General features: G+C 36.2%; 1 protein-coding gene across 1 annotated transcript in view; it reads left to right on the plus strand.

Annotated features, from left to right (window-relative positions):
- Positions 1–21,745, plus strand: part of SLC15A5 (solute carrier family 15 member 5) — a gene marked incomplete at both ends in the record, with an annotated part of 78,953 nt that overhangs the window by 10,034 nt on the left and 47,174 nt on the right. The window contains 2 exons of the mRNA XM_084255921.1: positions 4,690–4,859; positions 13,066–13,286. Coding sequence (XP_084112047.1) covers positions 4,690–4,859; positions 13,066–13,286 — 391 coding nt within the window. The remainder of the gene's footprint in view (positions 1–4,689; positions 4,860–13,065; positions 13,287–21,745) is intronic.

Here is a 21,745-nt window from a genome sequence, read left to right on the forward strand (position 1 = left end):
TGTTCCCCCAATCTATTTGCCTGGACTTTAGATGGGCTTACTACATTTTCCCTGCTGATCCTAATAACTATGGATACCTCCTTCTTTGCCTTTACTAAAACTTTAAGCTTTCAGGAAATAGATTCAGAATTTGTCTCCAAACACCTACAATCATATAAAATGAAGAATATTGAGGGAATAAAAGGAAAAACAAATTATTTACACTTCTTGTTATTTGTGCTCCCTTTGCTTTTTCTTAAGCCCTGATTGGTCATTTTTTTCCTTTTTTTTTAACTTTTAAATTTTCTTACATCATTGTTCATTTTTATATAGTATTTGATTTCTCCCCTCAGGTGTAGTCCTCACAGTTCTCCCACCACCACAGCACCTATGACCCATCACCATAATCCCTTGTGCTCTTCCCTCTCCTGTTTTTTGTTTGTTTGTGTGTTTTTTTAATGCAGACTTGTGGTTTTATTTTTTTAATATTTTATTTTATATAATTCTTACATCATTTTTCATTTTTGCACAATGTATGCATTTTCATTTTGGTTATATTCCCCATACAATTGTCTTCCCGCCCCCACCCCTGTAGAGTGTCTCTGGCTTATAGTTGCTTGTTGATTTTGATTTTTACTTTGTACTAATTAGTCTTTTTCCTGCACCCCTACGTTTATAGCAGCACTGTTTACAATAGCTAAGCTATGGAAACAACCCAAATGCCCAAAAAGAGATGACTGGATCAAGAAGAAGTGGTACAGGGCCTCCCCGGTGGCGCAGCGGTTAAGCGCTGGGTTGCGAAGCTCCCGCGGCCTCTGCAGCGCCGGTTCAATCCCCAGCTGCTCCCCGGCTACCAGAGGAGGGTCCCACATGGAGCGCAGACCTCTCCTGCCACCCGCTGCTCCCCTCAGCAGTGTACTTCGGTCCTTCTGTCTGCTCTGCTCCCCGCTCTGGCTCTGGTGAATTCTCTCACCCTCCCGTGCTTCTGACTGTACCCAGTGCATGTATAAACAAAACAAACAAACAAACAAACAAATAAATAAATAAAACATGCCTCTATTAAAAAAAAAAAAAGAAGAAGATGTGGTACATATACACAATGGAATATTACTCAGCAATCAAAAAAAGATAAACACATGCACTTTGCAGCAACATGGATGGAGCTAGAAGGGGAATAAGTCAGAAAGAAAAAGAAAAATACTGGATGGTCTCACTCATAGCAGGAATTCCCTCTCCTGTTTTGACCCTCTCTCTCCTCCCCTACTATCTGCCTCAGATCTATGGTTTACCTGCAAGTTTTGTCTCTCTCTTTTTTTTTTTTTGGACACTTTGTTCAGCATCCCTATATTCCTCCTATAAGTGATACCATATGATAATTTTCTTTTTCCTTGGTCCTTTATGTTTGGTAGATGCATGAGTGGAGACTTACTTAATCAATAAACTGTGGTGTCTTAAAGGCCATAAACTCAGGAAATGAGAAAACAATACAATAAAACAAGTGCTAAAATGGGGATGTTAGGAAAAGAAAGGGAAGTAAAGAAAGGCAATGAAAACAAGTTAAAAAATGGTAAGCCAGGGAGAGCAAGAAAAAGAGAAGCATCCCCTTCAGTTTTTTTTTTTCATTAAAAATATAGACTTTAGTTTAATCTTGCCATCTATTCACCAAAATCATAATCTTCCTTTATTAAACTGCCCTTTCTTTAACACCAATGTTGAAAAATAAACTAGAGATAATGGACCTCCCCTGGTGGCACAGCGGTTGAGCGCTGGGTTGCGAAGCTGCCCACAGTCTCTGCAGCACAGGTTCCATCCTTGGCCGCCAGGCGAGGGTCCCACATGGCGCGCAGACCTCTCCTGCTGCGCCTGCTGCTCCCCTCAGCAGTGTATTTTGGTCCATCTGCCTGTTCTATTCCCCGCTTTGGCACTGGTGAATTCTCTCATCCTCCCGCGCTTCTGACTGTACCCAGTGCTTGTATAAATAAATAAATAAATAAATCTTTAATAAATAAATAGAGATAAAAATAAAAATTGTTAATTTTCCATTTTCTCCTTCTTTCCCCCAATTTGTGATTGTTGGAGTATTCTTTTAAATATTTCAATGGGTTTAGGGTTATGTTGAAATAACCCAGTAGCCACATACCACAAAAATCAATGTTCCAGTGTTTCATTGACTCTTCCAAACAATTCAGTTGTGTCCCATTGAAGGGTCACAAATCCCCTGGTAAATTATCCCAGTGTTGTTCAATGCATAGTAAAATATTCTATCTGAACTCTTTAAATTGCACACCAATGCTATGAAGATCTGAAAGTGTGACTCCTCTCTTGGATATCTCTTTAGGTTAGGAAGACCATTTTGAACCACCTCTCCTAAATCACTTAATTTGAAAGCATGTTAAAATTGGTCAGTCTAAGGAATGACAAAATATTTGAGTAAATTTTAATTTATTATTAAATAAACTAAGGTGAATGTTTAAGATAAATAATCTCAAAAGGATTGTTCAGTTTGTAGTGACAAGGTTCCCCCCCACCTTATTTGTATTCAATACCATGGAATAATGTGAACAAAAAAAAAAAAATACCACTTATCTGTACTCCCAGTTATTTGCAGTTCCCAGTCTGTATTTAAAAGTAGACTAAAGAAACATATTTTTACTGCTGCTTTCAATTTTCCTTAATCACTGGTATTTGTTTTGCTTTAGTGCTTTGCTCTCTGACTTTCTGTGTGAAAGGTGTTTTATATATTCAATTTGCTAGTGAGCTATGAGATGAAAGGAGTCTTAATGGTGAGTTTGAAGGCTGTGGATTTATATTTTTATAGTTGATACATATACAATTTCACCCTTAATTATCTATGGTTTGTCCTGTCCATGGATCAACAAAGACATATATAAAACATGCCTGTACCACTAGGCAATTCTTTCAGAAAATTACACAATCAAATAGATTGGGGGGTACTTTTTAAAATACATTTAGCACTTTATGTGAAATCTCTTCCTATACATATTCAGTATATAATTCTTTGGTACCCAACTACTTTTCACAAGATTTAAGTCTTAGAATAATTGTAATTTTCCTTGACCCTTTTTAGAGAAATTCAGTCTAAAGATTTTCTGAGTAGTACTTAACATTTGAAAAAAAAAAAAAAACTGGTTTCCTAAAGATGGAAAGAATTATAACATTGCTTTCTATTCCAATGTCTCTGTGTTGCTACAGTCACACCTCAAATGTGAGCTTGCAACAGCATGAAAGGATGACCTGAAGCTGAGCCTAGGGACTCTATTGAACTGTTCTAGAAAATTCTAACTTTCAATCTTACCTACACTGTGATAAACAAATTGCTATTAGTGGATTACAGTAAATAAGTTTGCTGAGCATTGCCATGTTTGACATTTGATCATAATCGAGGTCATAATTAAGAATTTTATTTTCCATGCTGCTGTTTGTTTGATTGATTTTTCATGAGATGCCATGTTGTTCATCAATTAGTTATTTATTATCCATTTATCGGGAATGTAGAACTGTGCCTGATCCCATGGAGACAAAGAAGTAGAGATAAGGAATAAGGTGTTGCCATCAGGAAGCTTGACAATCTATAAGTGAGAAGTTAATCAAAGGGCAGGTCATAATTTTAGCGTGAGAGGGCCTGATCTAATCCATTAAACTCTTAAATTTTTAGTGATAATGTTAACTGTTCAAAAACTCAGACCTATTAGTTTTTACACAACTTAGCTATTTACCCAAACTCATAAAATTATAGACTTGAGTGGGTAAATTTCATTGTATTTAATTTAGACTCAATAAAAGGGTGAGAGTTAGAGATTATTTCCCAGAACTTGCAAACCAGATTATTGGGGCATGTGTATTTGTAATACTAATGGTTTGGAAGAGAAACTGAAGATTTTCTACAGATGAAAACATTTCTTGGGTTTAAGGCAAGGTCTGGATACAGCCTGGGTATTCCTGAGTTTTCCTGTACTCTGAATAAATAGAAAGATTTCACTTTTGAATAGTGTAATCTTTCTTAGGTTGATTAGATGTATTCAGTACGTCTTCACGATTGCTTCCATTGCACCACAAAGCAGAGCTGGCCAATAGCTATAGAGATGTGGCCACCTGCAAAGCTTAAAGCATTTATTAATAGGCCTTTTACAGAAAAAGTTTTCCAACTTCTGCTTTACATAAAAAAGACCACATTCTTTCTATTATCTATACTAAACAGAAATGAAACAAAGACAATGAAATGGATAAGATACAGTTGATGTGTATATCCATTAAGAAATCTAATTAGTGCCTCCCTGGTGGCACAAGGGTTGAGTCTCAGCACTATGACGCTGTCGCCAGCTACCGAAGCATGAGTTCGATCCCTGACCTGGGAGCTGACCCACATGGCGTAGCAGACTTCTGTCTCACCCGCTGCTCTCCTCAGCAGTGTGTTTCAGTCAATCCAACTGTTCTGCACCCAACTCTGTCTCTGGTGAATTCTTTCACCATCCCCCTGACCTCTGGCTTATATCCCAGTTCTTGTATGCATAAATAAAATAAAAAAATAAATCTTAAAAAAAATCTAATCAGATTTAATATTTGTAAAATCTAATTCAGCTACCATGCCACCATTTTATAGCTTAAATTAATAGGAAAGCACGCAGATTAGCCATGGTTATCTGAAGTCACTTGGTGATGTTTTTATTTTTGTCTGTCTGTATACCCTAGGTTTTATTGGCTCAAGAACCTAAAGGCAGCAGTTATTTTTCTGGGAATATCTTATACCCAACACGCAGGGGCCTGGGTCCTGGTTTTACTTATTCCATTTCTTTCAACATTTATGGCTCTGATAATTCTTCATATGATGCACTACGATCTGATCTATCAACCAGAAAAATGTAAGTAAATCTCACTTTACACTTATCTTCATACTTAATTCCCTGTTACTTTTCTTTCAAACTCACAGAATTTGTAAATTCTGCCAGCTATTACACTTGATATCAGTAGAGTCTACAAGAATACAAATAATCTCTTATCTTCTTTTATTTTCACCTTGTTAAAAATAAGTCTTAATAATGAAATACTTTAAACATCTGCAAAAGAAGGGAAAAAATACATATAAATTCTACCTACCCAGCTCTAAGCTTCAGCAATTATCATTATTTGTCCACTCACTTTTCCCCAACCCAGCTGGTAATTTTGAAGTAAAAACTAAACATTATAGCTTTTCAATGTATGTGTGTTTCTATGAAAGTTACTTTTTCAAAAACATAATCACATTGTGATTATCACATACACATACACACGCAAAACACACAAACACACAAAAAGCGTCTCACTGTTAAAATCTCTCTAATTGCTTCCGTTTCATAAATGTGTTAATTTTGTTTTGTTTTACATTTTGTTCAAATCAAACCCAAATAAGACCCATATATTCAAAATGGAAGATATGTTCTATACCATATAAATGCCCCCTTCCTCTCTGTGTTCAATTTTTTTTAAGAAACCTGTATTTTCATAGGTCATTTCCTATAATCTTGTTTTGCTAATTAAATCCAATGATATCATCCACTGAGTTTTTCTCCTCTGAATTTCCTATAAATTACCTGATAAACCTAGATGCTTGACCAGATTTAGATTTTGGGGGGCAAAATTCCTTCACAGATGGTCTTAAATATGTTAATCAACAGGCAGAATGTCTGATTATCTCTGTTTTTGTCAGCAGCCACTGATCATTTCTGTCTTAAATCCACTACTTCACTGAAGGTTGCAAGGTGGTGAAATTCTATATTTCCTCCTCTTTTTTTAGCTGAAATAATTCTATAGAGAGAACTAACTCCTCATCAAGAATTAAATTACACAGAGGTACAGCTCATGTAAGAAAAAGAAGATAAATGTCTAATTTGTTTCCTCTATTTTTAGAGTTTCAAATTAATGAGTTGAACTTCAACTTCTTCCAAAACTTCATTGGCTTAAAAAAAATATTACTAGTAATTCACGGAAATTTTCGATGAACTTCAGTCCACTACAATTACTAATGCTCAAATTATTCTACATTTGGGCAGTGAGGTCCTCTTCATGTTGGCTCCTAAGTCCATCAGACAAGATGCTGTTGTCCCTGCTTCCTTGCTTTCTGGTATAACAAGAGAGTCTGTAATTTCCTTCCTTGAACTTTTCTCCAAAGAACTATAATTCTTAGACTACAATACTGGCAATGGTTTATTAATTACTAAGTCTATTACAGTTTTCTAGGTCTTTTCAGTACACAAAGCTAGAAAATGTTCTTTCTTTCTAAGGTGACTTACATTATGGACATACTATACCCCAGTCAAATCCAGTCCTATAGGATTTTTACCTAACCTTATCAAATCTCCAATATTTTTCTGCTTCTCCGCACTCTTAATGACAGTGACTTTTTTTTTGCACATTTGCTTTATCCCAAAAAACACACTCTGTTGTATGAGACTAACTCAGCAACTGGATTGTTGAAAACAGTGTCAATATTCTTTTTGCAGTTTCTTCTTATATAATCTCTGGGGATGAACACTAAAATTATTGTTTTTTAAAAGATTTATTTATTTTTGCACATAAGAACTGGGGTACAGACCAGAGGTGTGTGGGGGTGAGAGGATTCATCAGAGACAGAGTGGGGAGCAGAACAGGCAGACTGACTGAAATACACTGCTGAGGGGAGCAGCAGGTGAGGCAAGAGAGGTCTGCTACACCATGTGGGTAGCATCCTGGCCTGCCTGGGATTGAACTCGTTCTGCGAAGGCTGCAGACAGCTTCACAGGCCTGCGCTCAACCACCTGTGCCACCAGGGCAGCCCAATCTTTCCATTTTTAATAAAGGAATATATTAAAAATTTATACATATATATGTGTTTATGCATTTATGAATTTCCTCCTCTTATATATATAGTAATATATTAGTCTCATTTATTTCACTTGCTTTCTTCACATTATATAACTGGGGAATTGCTACATAATTGTATTAGAAATAATTCCCTTCTTTTTTATAGCTATATAGTACTCCATTGTGTGATGAACAACTGTGTATTTCACTGGTTTCATATTGATGGACATACGGGTATTTTCTTTACTTTTGCTTTGACAAATAGGTTCTAAAGAATAGGTTGGTGCATACCTCTTTGCATTCTTTTCTCCTGGAATATCTTTAGCATTAGGAATACTCCTGGATTCCTAAAAGCAGAGTTGCTAATTCAAAGGTAAATCTATAGATAATTTTGCTGTACATTGCCAAATTCCCTTCTATAGTGGGTACATGTTGTGTTCCTAGCAAAAATGTTTCAGAATGAAACGTGATTTGACATGATTTCAAACATTTGAGCTGTTTGCTAATTTGGGTGTGGGAAACAGTACCCCACTGAAGTTTTAATCAACTTTTCTGTTATTATCAGAAAACTTGAACATCTTTTCATTGCTAGAGAGCAATCTGTATTATTTTCAGTAACCTACCCGTTCATTTATCTAGTCTATTTTTTCTAGAGAGTTGAGAACATTTTCTTTCCATGTTTGAAAGATCTTTATATATATTTGGGTTATTAACCCTTTGTCTATGATAAAATTTGTAAATATTTTTCTCCAACTGTCATATATTTTTTAACTTTGTTTCTTGCATTATTTGTCATGCATGTGATTTTTTAGGTTTTTCTTTTGGGGGGAGGGTTATTTTTATCAGAAAACTTATTAATCTCTCTTATTGTTCCTAGATTGGATCCTGGAGGGAAAGTTTTCTTATTCCCAGATTATAAAGGAATTCACATATGCTTCTTTTGAAACTCACATTTTTTTTTAAAGCTTTACATCTCTGACACATTTGGAAATTTTATTAGGGTAGGTTTTAAGAGTGAACTCAATTTTACTTTTTTCCATAGGACTATAAAGTTATTCAACCTCATTTATTAAAGTCTATACTGTTCCCACTAGTTTGCGATGTCACCTTCATTGTATCTTGCCATTTGCATTTCTGGAGTTTCTTTCTGCTCCCTTGGTCAGTCTATTATCTTTCTATCTTGTTTGTTAACCCTGACCTTAATTTCTAATATACTGTCTCTACTTATCTAAACAACCACCACTAATAACAATATAATGAATTGTAATTTTAAAAATTAAGATCCACTGATGTAACTCATTTTAACCACATACCTGGGAGGAAGTTAGGAAGGGCACTGTGCATCCTTCAGTAGACATATGTTTTATCTCTGTTCCCTAGCATAGCTTTAGCGTTTCCTCTACCATAGTATACTGAAATGATCTATTTGTGAATGCAATCAGAAAATCCTGTTCTCACAAATATTTTGAATAAGGTAAATGCTCAATCAGTGTTTGTTACCATTAAGCTGAGTGCAAAAAGTGAGACAAAACAACTTGCCCAAAACCTCACAGAAAAAGCTAAACTGGATCCAGAAACCAGGCCTTATATTTCTGAGTTTAGAGCTCATTCAGGATGCCATTTACTGAGCAGTAAGCACATAAAGTAGCGTCCACATAGGGTCCTACCACTCTTTCTCAGAGTTTGTAGTGTGTAGATCACAGTTACATAATACACACCCTCTGGAAATCTGTGGAAATCTGTGGAATCTGTTCATTAAGCAAAAAGTATCTGAGAGCGTCTCCAACTAACCCAAATAGCAAAAAAGAGGAAAATGTAAAATACAAACTTTTATTGAAAGATCATTTTTGCATTTTCTAGAGTGTGTAATTATCAAATAATTTCAAGGTTTTGTGAATATAAATATATACATATATAAGACATGTGCATACATATAAAAGACATGTGTATAGATATACCCATACAGATAACATTCAAATTATCTAAATAGCAATTCATTTACTTCCCAGTCTCTTATTTAAAGATACATTTATCTGGGGCCTCCCCGGTGGCGCAGTGGGTTGAGTGCAGAGCTCTGAAGTTGTCCGCAGACTCTGCAGCACCAGTTTGATTCCTGGCCGGCCAGGGAGATACCCACATGGTGGGGCAGACCTCTCCTGTCTTGCCCGCTGTCCCCCTCAGCAGTGTACTTTGGTCCTGTCTGCCTGTTCTGTTCCCCACTCTGTCTCTGGTGAATCCTCTCATCCCCTGCACCTCTGGCCTGTACCCCAGTTCTTGTATAAAAATAAATTATAAAGCTTTAAAAAAGATACATTTATCTGAATAAAGAAATACTATCCTTCAAGACATGAAGAGTTACATAATCAACTGTTTTGCTGCCAGCCTGTTGTAGTCCACATGTTACATAATTTAGCATATGATAAGGGTAACCTTCTTTGGACATTTACAAGAAAGATTTTTATTAGCTGCAAGTAAAATTATAATAGAAAATGTCCATCAATGTTTTATTTTACACAAACTGTGAAGAGTGAATATTTTGGAGATGTTTTGTTTTCTATTCCAAGTTCCAAGATCACCTAACTATGAGGAAGTAAAATTCTGTCTTCTCTCTATCAAAGTATATAATCCTTATTTTGGCTCTTTCCTCTCTGATGACTAAATTGGAAATTCCTCAAAGCTATAATTCAAAGCCATAGGTGACCTTAAAGAAATGATTTTTTATATGCTACCTTTTATTTTAAGGTAACTTTTCAAATGTGGACCATGCATTCCATTATGTTTAGCTGTCAAGCACGGTCTTCATTTGCATTTCTTCCCACTGCTATAATTTTGAGAACTGGCAGGTGACCAAAGAAGAAAAAATGTGCATCTACCATCTAGAGTGCAATGTAGGCTTTTTTTATTATAATTAAGTAGCATAGATATTCATGATTAGATCAAGGTCAGAGGAGTAGCACATCAGAGCCAAGGACTTAAAGGAACAAAGAATAGAAAAACTGCTTCCTAAAAGTTTTTTTTTTAAGTAGTAATACCTACAATCTTTAAGTTTTGCAATAAAACATTTAAAATAGCTCATCTGTTTTATTTTAAAGTGTGCACGCCTGGTGTGTTTGCCATGCACATTTAAGCTGGAGCTTGAAGTCTCCATTGCATTTTCATTTCAGTTTTTTTTCAACTTCCCATTTCTGCTTCTGGTGCAGAAAAGCTATTTGAGAATTATAATGACAATAGATTTTTTTAAGGCTAAGGCTACATGACACCCAAAATTATTTGTACAAAAGGCATGAGTTTTCTATGAAATCTAATGGGTCAATCCAAGGAGGTGGGGTGCTATTTAGATATAGATGCTTTCAACAGCATCTCCCATCAGTGATTACTCTGGTTCCATAAGAAAACTGCAACTCCCCTTGGGTAGACAGGTTACAATACCATTATTCATCTCCTTGTCTTCTCTAACTAGCTTCATGGCTCCCTCTCAGTGCAGTTGGTCCATTTAGGCGTGTTACTTCTCTGTATCCCTTCCTTCTGACTTGCTACCCATCCAGCACAAGAGCTACTCCCTCTCATCTCTTTGGAGTAAGTCTCCTAACTTATGCAGAGCCCCAGGATTCATCACAAGTCTCTACTTTTCTCACTCTCTTTCCTCAAATATTTTCTAGTCAAATGACTCAATAACCAACAAACACTCAAATTCACATTGACCGCTCTCCTTACTTTTTTTTTCTTTTAAGGTAGGGATTTCATTTTCTTTAGGTATAGGCTTAATTATTAGCCCCAGCAAAATAAGTCCAAAGGACTTGGAAAATGAAATCCTTTGGCTTTATACCCAAAAGTGGGATTGCTGGATCAGATGGTAGTTCTATTTTAAAATTTTTGAGGAAACTCTATCCTGTTTTCCTTAGTGGTTGCACCACTTCATGTTCCTGCCAACAGAATTTCCATTTTCAGTTTTTTAAGGTAGTCCAGACTACTTTACAACTTGGTTATACCAGTTTACATTCCCACCAACAATTTAGTAGGGTTTTTCTTACTCCACAGCCTCTCCAGCATTTTTTAATATATTCCATTCACACAGGTGTGAGAAATCTCACTGTGGTTTAGACTTCCATCTCTATCTCCCTCATTGAAAATATTAAAAAATGAAGATGAATATTTTCCCATACATCTGCTGGCTTTCTGTATATTCTTTTTGTCTCTCAGATCTTCTATCCATGTTTTATTCAGGTTGCTTATTTTGTTGTTAAATTGAATGAGTTTTTTTGCATACTTTGGATTAACCCCAGTTGTTGTGTGAGGTGTGAATATCTTCTATTTTCTCCCATTCAGCAGAATGTCATACACACACACACACACACACACACACAATGGACTAAAGAGTTGAAAACATATGAAGTCCATGGATTTTAAAAATAAGGGGAAAACTGGAAAGAATATCTCTGAAAATAATCTTTCATCCTGTGAATATTTATCATTTTATAATAAAGCCTATTTGGAAGCAAAGAGTTGGGTCAATGGCAGTAATAACCCTATTAGCCACACAATACTGTTCTCGGAAGAGTTGAACAGAGAACAGGTTGATGACCAACAGAGCCGAGAAGTTAAGCCTTTCTGTCTAGCCCAGACTCACTCAAATTTAGTCTCTAGATGGTTCATCAAGACATTCTCAGTTCTCATCTTAAACTTTAAGCAAGCTATTGAAATTATAGATAGGAAAGTCCATAATAGAATGATTCTTCCTGCTATACTAAAGAGATATCCCCACTACTTCTTTCCTAGGGTACACAAGCCTTGGCTACTCACAGGTGCTGTATCCCTTTGGCCTTCCCAGCCCCTGGCCTTTCATCTGTGTTTGGCAATAGTGACTATAGATATGAGCCCATCTCCTGGCAGCAATTATCCCGACATACTTCCACTTGACCTAAACACTTTTCGCAAAGGCCACCAAAGAGTCACTGCTGTAATCATTCTTGGTCATTACCAATTTGGGCTGGATTTGATTCAGTGACTTAGAGGTGAAAGGCTCCATATTCAATTACCAGGCCCCCAGCTTCCTCAATTAATCAAAGACTGACATAATAGGTCTCCTACAACTCTGAAAGAAAAGACCAGATCAAATCAATATAACTACTCTATAACTATAAAAAGAAATATTAATAAATGTTCCTTATTTAAATAAAAAAAAACAGTGTTCTATGGCATTTAAAGAATTTGGTTAGAATGTATTTCATCTAGAATTACATTACAGGAAATCTGAACATAATGTAAATGGCAATGAAACTACACTTTGAGTTACAATAACAACATTCTTTGGAGAAACTCAAATATTTTCACATATGTTATACCATTGATCCTGCAACTATGGTAGATGTCTAAGAAATTCGTGGAAGGACTTTTATGGTCAAAGAAGGCACTATGAAAAGTGGTGATAATCATGATGGCACAGCTGAACCACTAACTAGATGGGGGTCTCTTATCTGCCATTGCATCAGAAAGCCTTAATGGAGTCAAAGAAAAGGTGGAATCTGAACAATCATAAAAGAAGCAACAATGAGGTTGCAAATCACTAGGAGTATGTGACTGCTCACATCTGAAGAGATAAAATGCTTCTGATGCTCAAGCGACAGCCATATAAAGCCAGAGGAAACTACTGAAAAGTCAAAAGCCAACTAATCCAATCTGAACTTTTAGTGACACTATCAAAATGTATAAAGTCATTTGAGGAGTTCAAAGTTTAACCTTATGTCTGAAACTCAAGGATAAAGTCAAAGCAGAGAATAAATTTCCCTTCATCTCCATGTCAAAATAAGAAACCACCCTCTACCTGACAAGTGAGGATTATTTATATAACAATTTATATTAAAAAATAGTACCAGTTCTTGGTGTTAAGCTGTAAAAGAAAGTTCAGGTTACTTCATTAATGAGTGAGAGTTACTGACTTCTGAGAGATTCTGAAATCTTTTACTTTGGTGTTTTATTTTATCACCTTTCTTCCCTTTTTAATATGTTGCCATTGATCTTACCTTTTACATTTTTCACATCAGCTGTCAGGCACCACCTTGGGCTGGTCACCAGGATGCCAGAACCTTTGTCAGAAGCTTGCTCCTTTGAATTCAAGCCCTTGGGTTCTGAAACCTTCTCAGGCACTTGACTGCCCTTCATCCTCGCATCTGCCATCTTCTTGATTGGCAGCCTGGAAAATGTTGAAGAACACCTCCTTTACTAATACATAATATCTTCCATTATGTTCAGGCTACTCCTTCCTGACAACCTTTGGGGTGTTTGTTAATGCACTGAAAACTAGCTGTCTGCGATATTGCCCTCTGGGCGGAGATGCGACAAGCTGGCTGGACCACGCCAAAGCAAAAAATGGAGGCAGCTACAGTGAGCTCCATGTGGAAGACACAAAATTTTTTGTCACCCTTTTCCCCCTCTTCATTTCTCAGCTCCTTTACAGAATGTGTATTCTGCAGGTAAGGAAGGGTAATGTATATTTCCCTGACAACGTTAAGATGATCTGTATTAACACCACAAGTAAACATTTCTTTTCACTCCAACAGGCAATTTCCATACACTTTGTAAGGCAGTTATCCTACAGGCTCTACTTTCAAGAGCTAAGTGGGGTCAGGCAGAGGCATACCAAAGGAGAACATGGGTTGTTAGTTTCCCCTGTAGAACTCTGAATGTTTGTCAGTAGGTATAGGCAGTACCCCAGAGAGCATCATCATAAATAATAAGAGCAACATGTGCAATTACCAAACTTCCTGATAGCCAAAGGTTGTGCTTTCCCCCAGCAAAACTTTAAAAAGTGGTCCTAGCAAGTAGCTAAACTGACTCATTTGAGTACCACCTCCACTGTACTCTTAAGTATAAATACTAACGAGAAAGTGATTCTCTCCCCACCCACTCTTAGTTCCTTGGTGAATCAGCCCTGATGTTGTATAGAAATCAGAAGAAAAACACTAAGTTCCAAGTACTTTTTATAAATATAGGTGATTTTTTAAAAAATTTAATGTGATAATGGTAAAAAACTAACTTACTTGTAAATAGGTATAAATGGTTATCAAATTCTTTGAAGAAAGTAAGACTATCTTTTTTTTTTAACCCCAACTTAGAAGTTGGAAGGCTAATGTGTGAGTTACAGCACAAATTATAGAACAAGAGAGCTAAAAAGAAACTTAGAGATTACCTTACTCAACTATGTCATTTTGTAAGAGGAAACTAAGGCTCAGAAAAAATAAGTGATTATGGAGTAGGTAGGTAATTCACACAGTTAGCAGTGAAAAGAAAAGCAAAATATACCTCTATATCAGGAATTAAACCAGTTTTACTGAACAAATTCAGCCCCCTACCCCTTTTAACATATATGCTAAGAAGGTTTATACCTTTTAATATCATTGAAGAAAACTATAAGAAAAATATTTTGTGGCACATGAGAATTACATGAAATTCAAAATTCAGTGTCCACAAAAAAGTTTATTTGAAGCAGCAGCCATTTTCACTGTGATACTACATCTGCTTATGCATGAAAACAGCAGAGTCACAAGGCTGCAACAGAATCCATCTATTTGAAGAAATATTTACTATCTAGTCCTTACAGAAATGTCTGCTGACCCTTGCTCCAAATATTGCATGAAAGAACCAATTTAGTAGTTTCGACCTCTCTCTTCATTCTACAATAGTAGCTGGTACAAAAAAATACATAAATATTCCCCATTTATATGATTATGTATATCTTAAAGTATCTTAGAATGTAGAAACTAATAATGAGTACAAAATGACTTAGTGGTCTATAGCTGGCCTCAAATCTCTGTGCCAATAGCACAAATGAGTGATTCTTTTTCTTCATCAGTGACTCCTAATATTGTCTTTGACTAAGTTTGAGTCTTCTCTAAAAAAAAATCACATTTTTTTAAAAGATTTATTTACTTATTTATTTGTTTGTTTATTTATTTATGCAAGCACTGGGTACAGTCAGAAGGGTGGGAGGGTGAGAGAATTCACCAGAGTCAGAGCAGGGAGCAGAGCAGGCAGAAGGACTGAAGCACACTGCTGAGGGGAGCAGCGGGCGGCAGGAGAGGTCTGCGCGCCAAAATTCACATTTTTAATCTGACATGAATTATCATCCATTTGGATAAACTAAAAAGTAAGCATCTCACTAAATCTACATGTCCATTTTATTCCAAAGAATAACATACTTATTGTTCATCTGCATGTGCCATAGTTTCTTACAGATTACTTTATAGTATCTAATTTAACCCCCACAAGCAAGCCTACATAGATGATGCTGCTATCCTGAATTTGAGATTCAGAGACATTAAGTAACTTATAACTTGCTCGCAGTCACCCTACTGGCAGATGGCAGCAAGGCCACCCCAACTCAGGGCTGGTATCAACATCCACACCTTGCTATTATTACCCACAGTACCTCTCTTGCATCTGGGTTAAAAAAATCTCTGATACAGACTTTTGAGTTTCTAAAAATTTATAGAGGATAATGTTATATCAAAAACTCTAAAAATACATATGGTCAAAACATACTTCTCAAGGGAAGCAGAGGAAATTCCTATTGGGGCAGGCTGGAATTAGGTTTTTGCCTCCATGAAATAATTACCAGTACTAAGGCAATCAAAGTACCAAGAATAAAACATCCCAGGATTTCATATTTTAAATCTAGTAGCCATTATTGACCTTCATTTCCAAGACACATTTAAAATATGTTGATGTTAAGGCCGATGATGTTGCCATTTGACATGACTGGCTATTGAAAGGTGAAAATGAATCTCTATTGACAGCAATTACTTCTGAATACTCAGAGGCTTGTATGAAATAAAAGTATTTAAAATTTTAAAAGGGGATCATTTCAGAACTTGAGGCAGAAGCAGAAATGATTTCAAGCTTTCAAGACACTGCAGCCTTTTCTTAGATTAGGCAATATATTAATATTGCTTCACTAAAGATTAATAGTACATTTGCCACATTATTAAGTTAACAGGTTTCTGTGTCTGTGATTCATGCCGATAATAACTTTATTCCTATTAACAATAATTCTCACTTGAAATCAGTAACAGAAACTTCCAAGTTGGGCTGGGAGCCATTCAGTCTTAAAGTGCTTCTGCTGCCAGCACTTTAAAAAAAAAATCATTCATTTTCCTCTGATTGGGGGATACGAACTTAATAATTTCATTGAACCAGGACAGAACTAGTGTTCTCTTCACTCGCCATAAGACCCCCACCCAAGCAGTCCTTGCTTACAATCCTAAGGGTCAAATGAAAGGTTAGAAGACAAATAGTCACCAAGACATATTTTAGAGAGCTAGAAATCATGCCCATGAAAATATGGTCCATTCCTGGATTTAGGCAGTTAACCCAGCAATTTCATTTTCCAATTGGTGGGCTTGTTAACAGCTGTATGTACTTGTGACTGATTACCCTTATATTCTCTCAAATTGTACAATTGATAATAGATTAGGAGTTAGTGAAGGTTTCAAACAAGAAGTTATCATCTGGTTGTTTGAGCACTGCTGCTCTCCCAGGATGGTGGCCAGGCGGGAATCCTAATGTAGTGCATGCATTGTACAAAAAAGAGCTTGGAGAATCCTTCCTCAAGGACAAGACTCAGATTGACTTTCTCTTCAGACTACTCTGTGGCACTGTGTGCCTCAGGAATGCAACAGACATCAAGTGCTACTCAGGAGAGGGTTGAGGATGTGGTAATCACAGCAAAGCTCCTGAACTAGGAGAGGGAGAAGCGTCAGTTCTGATGTTTGGAATACACAAGGATGCTACAAATCAAGGTTCAGGTTTTTGGTAAATGTTGGGGTTATTTAAAAATATGAAGAAATTCTAATACTCTATTGAGAGTTAGGGATGGAACAAGGACTTACTTTTTGTATGTTTTCTTTACTTTATTATGCAAACACTTCCATATAGTTCCCTTTGTAGTCCTCTACTGCCACACATCCATTTATTTACTTATTTTTTACTAGCTGTAATCGGCTCACTTTTTTATAAAATTTTATTTATTTTTTCAATTAATAATAAATTTTATTTTTATATTCCCCATACAATTTCAACCCCCCCATTCTGACCCCAGTCCCTCCCCTCCTGTCCCCAAACCCCAAAAAGTGTCTCTGGTTCATAGTTTTTTGTTGATTTTGATTTTCACTTTCTTACAGTTATTCATTTTCCTGGTCCCTTATTTAAGTTTTCTAGATTCCTGCTATGAGTGAGAACATCTGGTATTTTTCTTTTTCTTTCTGGCTTATTTCGCTGAGCATGATCCCTTCCAGCTCCATCCATGTTGCTGCAAATTGCATGTGTTTATCTTTTTTGAATGCTGAGTAATATTCCATGGTATATATGTACCACATCTTCTTGATCCAGTCATCTATTTTTGGGCATCTGGGCTGTTTCCAAAGCTTAGCTATTGTAAATAGTGCTGCTATAAACATAGGTGTGCAGGTGTTCTTTGGAATTGAGGTTTCTGTGTCCTTTGGGTAAATACTTAGGAGTGGAATTGCTGGATCATATGGAAGCTCTATGTTCAGCAGGTCCAGAAATCTCCACACAACTCTCCATAGAGGTTGGACCAGTTTGCACTCCCACCAACAGTGCAGAAGAGTTCCTTTTTCTCCACACCCTCGCCAGCATTTGTTGTTGCTAGTTTTTTTAATATGTGCCATTCTCACTGGTGTAAGATGGTATCTCATGGTAGTTTTGATTTGCACTTCCCTGATTACAAGTGATGTTGAACATTTTTTCATATGCCTGTTGGCCATTTGCATTTCCTCTTCCGAGAAGTTTCTTTTTAGCTCTTCTGTCCATTTTTTGACTGGATTATTTTCTTTGTTGTTGTTGAGTCTCATCAGCTCTTTGCAGATTTTTGTGATCAGTCCTTTATCATTAGTGTTGTGTATAAAAATGTTTTCCCAGTTGGTGGGGTTTCTCTTTTGCTGTACAGAAGCTCTTTAATTTGATGTAGTCCCAGCTGTTGATATTTGCCTTCACTATCACTGCTTTGGGTGATGTGTCTGTAAAGATGTCTTTGATGTGCAAATCACGTAGTGTTTCGCCTATATTTCCTTCTATGTATTTTATGGTTTCAGGTCTTATGTCTAGTTCTTTAATCTACTTTGAGTTGATTTTTGTGTATTGTGTGAGGTATTGGTCAAGCTTCATTCTTTTGCATGTAGCGACCCAGTTTTCCCAGCACCATTTAGTGAACAAACTTTCTTTGCTCCAATGCATAGTCTTTGCTCCTTTGTCAAAGATTAGTTGATCATAAATCTGTGGGTTTATTTCTGAATTGTCTATTCGATTCCATTGGTCTGTGTGTCTGTTCTTGTTCCAATACCATGCAGTTTTGATGATTATGGCTTTGTAGTAGAGTTTGAAGTCTGGGAGTGTGATGCCTCCATTTCCTTCTTTTTGTTTCAGGAGAGCTTTGGCTATTCGGGGTTTTTTGTGATTCCATATGAATTTCATCAATAATTGTTCTATTTCTTTGAAGAATGACATTGAAATTTTGATTGGAATAGCATTGAATCTGTATATTGCTTTTGGTAGGATGGTCATTTTAATAATGTTTATTCTTCCAATCCATGAGCAGGGGATGTCTTTCCATTTCTTTGTGTCTTCTTCTATTTCTTTTAACAGTGTTTTATAGTTTTCTTTGTATAGGTCCTTTACCTCTTTTGTTAGATTTATTCCCAAATATTTGATTTTTTTTGTTTCAATAATAAAAGGGATTTTTTTGTATTTCTTCTTCTTCAGGTTTATTGTTTGTGTATAGGAAGGCTACTGACTTTTGCGTGTTGATTTTGTATCCTACCACTTTACTGAACTGATTGATGAGTTGAATTAGTTTTTCTGTGGAGTTTTTGGGGTTCTCTATGTATATTATCATATCATCTGCAAATAGTGATAGTTTGACTTCTTCTTTTCCTATTTGGATTCCTTGGATGTCTTTCTCTTGTCTTTTGCTCTGGCTAGAACTTCCAGTATTATATTGAAAAGCAGTGGTGAGAGTGGACATCCTTGTCTTGTTCCAGATCTTAATGGAATTGCTTTCAGCTTTTCACCATTGAGAATGATACTGGCTGTTGGCTTGTCATAGATGGCCTTTATGATGTTGAGGTATGTTCCTTTTATCCCAAGAATTTCAAGGGCTTTTATCATGAATGGGTGTTGCACTTTGTCGAAAGCTTTCTCAGCATCTATTGATATTATCATATGGTTTTTATATTTCTTTTTGTTGATGTGTTGCATAACGTTGATTGATTTTCGGATGTTAAACCATACTTGTGTCCCTGGAATGAATCCTACTTGGTCATGGTGAATTATCTTATGGATACATTGTTGGATTCTGATAGCTAAAATTTTGTTGAGGATTTTTGCATCAGTGTTCATTAGGGATATTGGCCTGTAGTTTTCCTTTTTTGTGTTGTCCTTATTCGGTTTTGGTATTAGTGTAATGTTGGCTTCATAGAATGTGTTTGGTATTGTCTCTTCCTTCTCAATTTTTGGAAGAGTTTGTGAAGGATAGGTACTAATTCATCTCTGAATGTTTGGTAGAATTCATTTGTAAATCCATCAGGTCCTGGGCTTTTGTTTTTGGGGAGGTTTTTGATTACCATTTCAATTTCGCTGCTTGTAATTGGTCTGTTTAGGTGTTCTATTTCTTCTTTATCTAGCTTTGGGTGATTGTAGAGTTTTAGGAATTTGTCCATCTCCTCGAGATTGTTAAACTTGTTTCCATATAACTGTTCATAGTAGTTACTGATTATTCTTTTGATTTCTGCTGTGTCCGTTGTGATTTCTCCTCTTTCATTGATGATCCTGTTTATTTGTGCTTTCTCCCTTTTTTCCTTTGTGAGCCTGGCTAGGGGTTTGTCTATTTTATTGATTTTTTTGAAGAACCAGCTCTTGGTTTCATTAATCTTTTGGATTGTTTTTTTAGTTTCAATTTCATTTATTTCTGCTTTGGTTTTTATTACTTCTTTTCTTCTACTGGTTTTGGGTTTTTCTTGTTGTTCTTTTTCTAGATCTTTGAGCTTCGAGATTAGGTTGTTTCTTTGAGTTCTTTCTTGTTTCTTGATGTGAGCTTCTATTGCTATATATTTTCCTCTTATTACTGCTTTTGCTGCATCCCATACATTTAGGATATTGGTGTCCTCCTTGTCATTCAATTCAAAGAATTTTTTAATTTCCTCTTTATCTCCTCATTAGTCCAGTGGTCTTCCAGTAGTGTGGTTTTTAGTCTCCATGAGGTAGGAAAGTTCCTTGCCTTCTTTTTATGGTTTATTTCTAGCTTGATGCCTTCATGGTCAGAAAAGATGGTTGGTATGATTTCAATCTTGGTGTATCTGTTGATGTTTGTCTTGTGCCCCAGTATGTGATCGATCCTGGAGAATGATCCATGTGTGCTTGAGAAAAATGTGTACTCCGTTTTTTTGGGGTTTAGTGTTCTATAGATGTCTGTTAAGCCCAAATGCTCTAAGTCCTTATTTAGAGCTTTAGTTTCTTTACTTATTTTTTGTCTTGTTAATCTATCCATTGTTGATAGTGGTGTGTTGAAGTCTCCCACTAAGTATGTGTTTTCTCTGATGTCTGTTTTCAGAGAGGACAACAGTTGTCTGATATATTTTGGTGCTCCTTCGTTTGGTGAGTATATGTTAATGAGTGTTATTTCTTCTTGAAGTATTGTCCCCTTGATCATAATGTAGTGACCACTGGGGTCTCCTTTTATTTTTTTGAGTTTGAAATCTGTTTTATCTGATATAAGTATAGCTGTTCCTGCTTTCTTTTTTGGTCCATTTGCTTGTAGGATTGTTTTCCATCCTTTAACTTTGAGTCTATTTTTATCTTTTGTAGCTAAATGTGTTTCCTGGAGACAGCAAAAGGTTGTGTTTTGTTTCTTAATCCAGGCTGCAACTCTGTGTCTTTTTATTAAAGAGTTTAGTCCATTTACATTTAGGGTTAATATTGATATGTTAGCATCTGTATTTGCCATTGTGTTTGTCTTTCCTTTGATTTTATTTATTCTTTTAATAACTTTTTTTTTTCTTGCCTTCTTTCGTTGTTATTCGTCCCTCTGAGGTTCTGGCTTTAGGACTCCTTGTAGTATTTTTTGGAGTGGGGGTTTAGTCGTAATGAAATTCCAGAGTTTCTGTTTGTCTGGAAAGTCCTTATTCTTTCTTCATAGAGGAAGGAGAGCTCTGCGGGATAGAGTATTCTTGGTTGACATCTGTTTTCTTGGAGTCTGTTGACTATGTCCCTCCACTCTCTTCTTGCCCGTAATGTTTCTTCAGAGAAGTCTGATGTCAGCCTGGTTGGTTTTCCTTTGAATGTTATCTGTTTCTTCCCTCTTGTCAGCTTCATTATATTTTCCTTGTCCTGGATTCTTGGGAGCTTCACTATTACGTGTCTTGCTGTATTTTTCCTTTCGTCGTGGAAGTTTGGTGTTCTTCTTGCTTCTTGTATATCAATTTTCAGCTCCTTCTTCAGATTTGGGAAGTTCTCTTCAATTATCTCCTGGAATATTTTCTCTGTTCCTACATCTCTCTCCTCTCCTTCTGGTATTCCTATAACTCTTATATTCCCCTCCTCATGGAGTCAGATAGTTCCTGAAGTCTTTCTTCATTCTTTTTCCTTTGTACTTCTCTTTCCTTTTCTGTTTTGGTTCTTTTTATTTCTGTGTCTTCAAGAGTACTTATTCGTTCTTCCATTTCATCTATTCTGCTTTCATTGCTTTTCCCAGAGTTCTTTAGTTCCTCCATTAATTCTTTTATCCCCTGCGTTTCTTTCGCTTTCCTCTTTAAGGACTCAATTTCATTCTTCTGAGCATTGTTTTCCCTCTTTAGGGACTCAATTTCCTTCATGAGTTCTGTCATTTTTTTAATCATGGCAAATTTAAATTCTCTTTCTGTAA

This window comes from Talpa europaea (genome assembly GCF_964194135.1).
Source record: "Talpa europaea genome assembly, chromosome: 15".
NCBI classification, from domain to species: domain Eukaryota; kingdom Metazoa; phylum Chordata; class Mammalia; order Eulipotyphla; family Talpidae; genus Talpa; species Talpa europaea.